The sequence below is a fragment of the Syngnathus leptorhynchus genome, chromosome 22 (genome assembly GCF_054491065.1).
Source record: "Syngnathus leptorhynchus isolate UIUO chromosome 22, UIUO_Slep, whole genome shotgun sequence".
Classification (NCBI taxonomy): Eukaryota; Metazoa; Chordata; class Actinopteri; order Syngnathiformes; family Syngnathidae; genus Syngnathus; species Syngnathus leptorhynchus.
In genome coordinates, this window is record NC_141216.1 from 4,094,835 (window position 1) to 4,101,599 (window position 6,765).

At 48.1% G+C, this 6,765-nt stretch overlaps 1 protein-coding gene across 1 annotated transcript; it reads left to right on the forward strand.

Moving 5' to 3' along the window:
- Positions 1-2,905: 2,905 nt before the first annotated feature.
- Positions 2,906-5,140, forward strand: LOC147039479 (C1q-related factor-like). Its single transcript, XM_085903785.1, has 2 exons — positions 2,906-3,584; positions 4,644-5,140. Exons 1-2 carry the CDS (start codon positions 3,000-3,002, stop codon positions 4,821-4,823), a joined length of 765 nt encoding a protein of 254 aa, XP_085759911.1. The 5' UTR covers positions 2,906-2,999; the 3' UTR covers positions 4,824-5,140.
- Positions 5,141-6,765: the final 1,625 nt, after the last annotated feature.

The following is a 6,765-nucleotide window of genomic DNA, read 5'->3' on the forward strand; positions in this document are numbered from 1 at the left end:
GCCCCGCCTCCTGGCCAATCACAAAAGGGGAGGGTGGGTCTTGGTTGTTTCTCATTGGCTGATGCGAGCCGTCGCTCAACATCCCGAACCTTCCTTGTCTTTTCCGCATCCCGTTTGGAGATCGGAGCGTTGCTGACTGGAATTACGTAATAGATTCTCATGCCCTAAAAAGGCAAATATGCGCGTGTAGTGTTTGTCACATTCCACACGCGGAAATTCAACCGGTTGGACGTGTTCTCGCTTTTATTTAACTCACGCCACGGCTGATCACACTGCAGACAAAATAACATATTCCCAAGTGATGCTATTGAAATAAATAAAATGATACAAATGTCCTTTTATGGAGCGTTTCAGTTGGTCAAAGTATGCCATGGTTTTAAAATGGACTGTCATGATGTTGTTGTTTTTAAATAGTTGCCCCTTAAAGAGTATGGTACACAGGACATCCAAATAATGAGCAAAACTACATTTAATTGATTGTATTACAATCATGCATAACGGCTTGTATTCGTAGAATAATCGTATAACCGATCGTAATGATTGCCTTGTCTGTTTATATTGAAGAAAAAAACAGTACATCAAGATAATACCATCAATAGTTATAGTTATATATTATTTATCCAATATAATATAATATAATATAATATATGATATAATATAATATAATATAATATAATATAATATAATATAATATAGCCATGCTGCGGGGCAAAAATACACATCCACGTAAAGTACTGAACCGAAACCCTCCAATTTGAGGGTTAGCGGACGTTTTCAATTGCTCTGTCGCCCCCTCGTGGTTTAGGTCTGAAGCACATGCTTAAACCCGTAATATCAATATATAATGAATCCATACTAATAGATACATAACAAATATATTTGTGATAAAAATGTAATATTAAATCTACAATAAAATATAATAATAATAATAAACAAATAATAATTTTAGATTCATATATTATTTTGAAATAGTTATATTTATATATTATTTATCCAATATAATATAATATAATATCATATAATATAATATCGTATAATATCATATCATATAATATAGCCATGCTGCGGGGCAAAACTACACATCCACGTAAATCACTGAACCAAAACCCTCCAATTTGAGGGTTAGCGGAGGTTTTCAATTGCTCTGTCGCCCCCTCGTGGTTTAGGTCTGAAGCACATGCTCAAACCAGTAATATCAATATATAATATATTATATATTATAATATATTTGAGGGTGAGCAGACAGTATATAATTAATATACGTATACTAATAAATATGTAATAAATATATTTTTGGTATTTTAAGTATATTAAATATAAAATATAATAATTAGTATTGAGAAAAATAATAATTGCATATTTATATATTATTTTAAAATAATGTTATATTTATATATTATTTATCCAATATGATATAATATATTGATATTACTGGTTTAAGCATGTGCTTCAGACCTAAACCACGAGGGGGCGACAAAGCAATTGAAAACCTCCGCTAACCCTCAAATTGGAGGGTTTCGGTTCAGTGCCCTACGTGGATGTGTATTTTTGCCCCGCAGCATGGCTATATTATATTATATTGGATAAATAATATATAAATATAACTATTTAAAATAATACACACATATACAATTATTATTTTTTATCATTATTATTATATTTTATTTTATATTTAATATTACACTTTTATCAAATATATTTGTTATATACTTATTAGTATGGATTCATTATATATTGATGTTACTGGTTTAAGCATGTGCTTCAGACCTAAACCACGAGGGGGCGACACAGCAATTGAAAACCTCCGCTAACCCTCAAATTGGAGGGTTTCGGTTCAGCGCCTTACGTGGATGTGTATTTTTGCCCAGCAGCAAGGCTGTATCATTATATTAATTATATTATATTATTATTGTTATTATTGTCTGCTTTTGCATTTGAATACTTTACCTCAGGCAAGTCTGGAGTGATGTGAGCTTGCAAATGTCACCCAGCTCCGGTCCTGGAGGTCCGCTTTCTTGCTTGCTTTCCATGTCACCCTGCTGCAACACAACTGATTCAAGTGATCAGCTCCTGAAAAAGCTCTGAAAAGCTCATCTTGATCATTATAATCAGTCGTGTTGCGGCAGGGAGACATGGAAAACAATTGAACTTTCCCTGTTGACTTTTCGGGTCATCATCTTTACCATCGTTTATTGTCCGAGGAGGAGGAGAGTGAAGCGGATAGTTCTGCCGACAAGTTTAGAGAAATAAGGACACGGACACCCAGGGCAAGGCACTGGCCAGGAGAGATAAAACCACAGTTTGTTGGTTGGATTTCCCGTTATCCCATCCCAAACCTGAGCAATGATTTACATAATCAATCCAAGAATCGATATGCAAGAGGATTTTAATCCTAGTTTCATAACATGTTTGTTTATTCTTTCTTTACTGTCCTTGGCCCATGTGTACTTTATTTTGTATGTGTACTTAGTCACCCTTACTGTAATGTTTCATCTTGGAATAGTAGTATGCTATTCTCTGAACTAAAGTACAATAACACAGGATATAGAAAATTATATGTAGTTGTGTAAACTGGTAAAGAAGACATGACTGAAATTTTATATTTGATAATAAGGTTATATAGAATTTCCTTCACAGCAGTCATCCCTGAGAAAGTGCTCTCCTCCACCCTGAGTCCGAGTCAGTTGGTGTATGTATGAGACTCTCTCTCTCTCTCTCTCTCTCTCTCTCTCTCTCTCTCTCTCTCTCTCTCTTCTCCCTCCCCCTGCCTCCTCGTCTTCACTCTCTCTCCTTGGGCTCGCTCGCTCGGCTACCTCGCTTGTCACTCAACCTTTCCTCAGCTCTCCCCATCTTTCGGAGTACCCCGATCGCGTTCTTCCCGGTGCACGCCGCCACCCGCCGTCACTATTCCCTCCCCGGAGTGTTCCGCGCTGGCAGCCCAGCCCCTTCCGCGGCTCAGCATCGGGCGCAAGACCCTGGTGGCGGCCGCCGTGGGGGTCATGCTGGTGCTGGTCCTGGTGGTGCTCATCCCCGTGCTGGTCAGCTCCGTCGGAGGAGGCGAGGAAGGCGGCAGCAGGTTTGAGATGCTGGGCACCTGCCGCATGGTGTGCGACCCCATACCCACCTCGGTGGAGCCGGTCAACGCCAAGCAACAGGTGGACGAGCGGGCCGACCCGAGCGACACCAGCGTCGAGGCGCCGCTGCCCACTTTGCCTGCTCACGCCTTGCAGGGCAGACCCGGGCGCCCGGGTCAGCCCGGTCCCCCGGGGCCCCCCGGAGAGCCGGGCCCGCCGGGACCCGAGGGACCGCCCGGGATTCTGGGCTTGGGGGGTACGGGCTCGGTGAGCACGGCCACCTACAACGCGGCACCCCGAGTGGCTTTCTACGCAGGGCTCCGGAACCCGCAGGAAGGCTACGACGTCCTGCGATTCGACGACGTGGTGACCAACATCGGGGGGAACTTCGACGGCGCCACGGGCAAGTTCACGTGCAAGATTCCCGGCACCTACTTCTTCATATACAACGTTCTGATGAGGGGAGGAGACGGTACCAGCATGTGGGCTGACTTGATCAAGAATGGTCTGGTGGGTAATCCTGACATACTTTTTTGTGAGGTCACACCAGGTAGAAGAAGCTCAGATGACTTCAACTCCAGTCAACTGATTAATCAGTGTGATTGAGAAAACGAAAGATTGTAGCTTTCTTCTGAATGTCCCACCGTGCCTGAATGTGTGACTCGACCAAGCGTCGCCATTTCTGACTTGATGCGTTAGGCGGGGCGAAGCCACCAGTCCAAACGGTGAAGTCAAGCGTTCATGTGTATCGTGATCTTAGCTCCTACTCTCTCGAAGCCCGCAAAAAAAAAACACAACGCTGCCAGATTGCGGGAAAGCGAGCCGAGCGTGGTGCGCGACCGACGTGGCCCGAGGTCTCTACAAACAAGTTCAAAGCGCCTTGAAATACCAAATACAAACTTTCCACGTCCGTGCACGTCGTGTTTATCGCGCGGCCGGCCCGGGCCAGGCGGCGCAGGCGTGAAAACGAGGTATCGGTTACGTTCACGGATGATTTGCTAATGTCTCCCGAGGCCTCGGGCCTGACGCTGATCAAACGGCACGCAAATGTGAAGTGAAACGCAAACATGATGGGAGGCCAGATAGAAGGTGCAAGCGCAACCTCAATTGAGCCAGACATACTTGAAGGGTTTCAAATATTAGCAACGGCGGCTACGTTCACGCACGAGACCAAATCCGACGACAGATCCGTCCTGACCGTGCGAGGCCACCCGTCAAAAGTTCGAAGACTTTGAACGCCCTAACCCTCGCCCTATGGTGTCTGCGTGACGCCGATGATACGTGGCACCGGATACATAAATAACTCCCGATGGATGCGGAGGGGTCGTTGGCAGCGCTTGGCATCCTCTCAGGCGAACTGAGTCAAGCCTCAACTTTACACTCGAGTCACCGCCTTCTCATACACACACAAGAGAGGATTCCTCGCCTCAGCAGATTTTACGTCAATGACATTATCGTTACGATGACAACGTGAAGGTGAAGGTTTTTGTCGCCATCTAGTGGTGAAGTCTAAGAAAGTCACACCGTTGAGTAAAGTTAGCTCAAATTGTTGCGTTTTCTCGGTTTCAGGTCAGGGCGAGCGCTATCGCTCAGGATCAGGACCAGAGCTACGACTACGCCAGCAATAGCGTCATTGTGCATTTGGACGCGGGCGACGAGGTGTGCATCAAGTTGGACGGGGGCAAGGCGCACGGGGGCAACAGCAACAAGTACAGCACCTTCTCGGGCTTCATCCTGTACGCGGACTGAGCAACGCCGCTCGCTGACTTGGGTCTGCTGCGGGTCGGCGGCGAACCGTCTACCTCTTTATCCACGCGTGGTTTCTTCGGGGGAGGGGGTTTTGGGAATTTATCAGTGTTATGCATTCTTCTCGTACATTTCACGGTGAATCTTGTCCCGCTCAAGTCGTCCCAAGTCATCCCCGGCGTGTGTACGTTCAAAACCGTGGTGATTCTTTCACGTGATGTGCATCTTGCATGCAAAAACCAAAAAATAATCCACCGAGAACAAAGAAAGATGTTCAACCGTATAAATGAACAGATTTGCCATTAAAGAAAAACTTTCATCACGTCAGCAGTTGTTGTCTGATTCATCTTAAGTTCGGAAAGGAAAGGAGAGCGCTCTGGAAAAGTCCGAAGAGCGACAAGCTGATAACAAACAGCGGCGAGCGGATTGCGTCGCCCGTGTCAGAGCATCACGGTTACTGAATGCCTCGGAGACAGACAGCTCACTTCCCGCAGACGCAATTAAAAGTGAGTGACCGCGCCTTGGCAGAGGTCACCCGAGCCACGGGGTGGGGGGGGGGGGGCCGAGGAGCTGGCGTCCTCTCGGGCGCTATGAGCGCATCGTCACATTAGAGACTTCATGTCGCAATGTCAAAGACAAAGCGACGCTTTTAGGCCCGACCAAAGGAACGAGAAGCATAAAGTGGACTCTTCCCTTACTAGGCCACGTGGATTGATGCGGCCCCCGGGCCTCGGGTTTGACACCCGTGATGGAGATAGATTGCGAAAGCTTTTCCAGAAACTCCCCAAGGCGATCCCGCAAAGATGTGCGAGCGCCGGGGACAGCTTACGGCTACTTGCTCCTCACAAGCCCCCCCCCCCTCAATAAGCAACCGAATTAGAGCTCATCTCCATCACCTCCTACGCTGATGCTAAACAACCAGGGACGAGAAGTGAGCTAAAGAATGTTAGCGTGTCCCGTGCTAACATTTCCTAGCTAGATACTTTACAGCCAATGGAAAGCAAATAGAGCAGAAGGCTCGCTGGGGGAATAGGAAAGCGCTGAGAGGCTGGCGGTGGGCCTACATGTGTGCAGCCATGCACACCGCCATGCCTGCCCGCCCGCTTGGCGCTCCTCGGGAGAACGTGACGGGGTATACGCGTCCTTGGCGGGCATCACGCCGCGTTTGGAGGAACAAGTCCAGTGTGTCAGTGACTCAACAGGCGTGGTGCCCCTCGTGGCCCCCCCCCCCCCCCCACGACTGCGCCGGGTCTAACGCACGCCGACAGGTTGACTCATGCGGCCGGGGTTGCTCTGCTGGCGCGTTGCCTGTCTCTTCACCTCAACCCGCATCGGCAGGATGCGGCATGACAACGCGCTACGGAGGCGCTGGCCGCGGCTGGCCCCGGCCTAGCGTGACGCCCGACGCCAGAGTTCAAGATGGCCGCTACACGCTACCCGTCGGCGTCGAGCTGGATTTGCCGGCTGCCCGCCCTCGGCCTTTGCTGCCTTCTGACTTTTATACTTTCATAGAATAGTTCTCGAGCGACTTTGGCACGCCGGCAGGATATTCTTCGTTAGCCGAGACATGAGGTATCAAAAAAAAACGAGAACTACTCGTGTTTGGGACTTGCACAACATGTCATGAAGAGAAACGAACGCGGGTACGTTGGTTCGGATAAAGTTCAAGCTTGCAAAACGTGTTGCTTAGCTCCTGCGCTGGTGTACGTTCGCCCATCGCTCCGCATTAGCGGCGCTGTGGCTCAGAGGGCCCCGGATCTAGCCAAATGACACACATCAGCGAGGGGGGGGGGGGGGGGGGGGTGACATCATCGCATTCACCCGCGTGCTTCAATTTTCCTGTCCGCGGGTCTCATCTGTCCAAGAAAGTTTTCCATTCCAATCGAGCACCGCCTGGTCAAGACTCCCCCCCCCCCGTTGGCACATAGGCCCGCCGGCAGACGGT

What these genes read in the sequence shown, in the direction of transcription:
- LOC147039479 (XM_085903785.1), top strand. Translation starts at nt 3,000, where the DNA reads ATGCTGGTGCTGGTCCTGGTGGTGCTCATCCCCGTGCTGGTCAGCTCC. An exon ending in ACTTGATCAAGAATGGTCTG is followed by an intron (nt 3,585 to 4,643) that starts GTGGGTAATCCT and finishes TCTCGGTTTCAG; the next exon opens with GTCAGGGCGAGCGCTATCGC.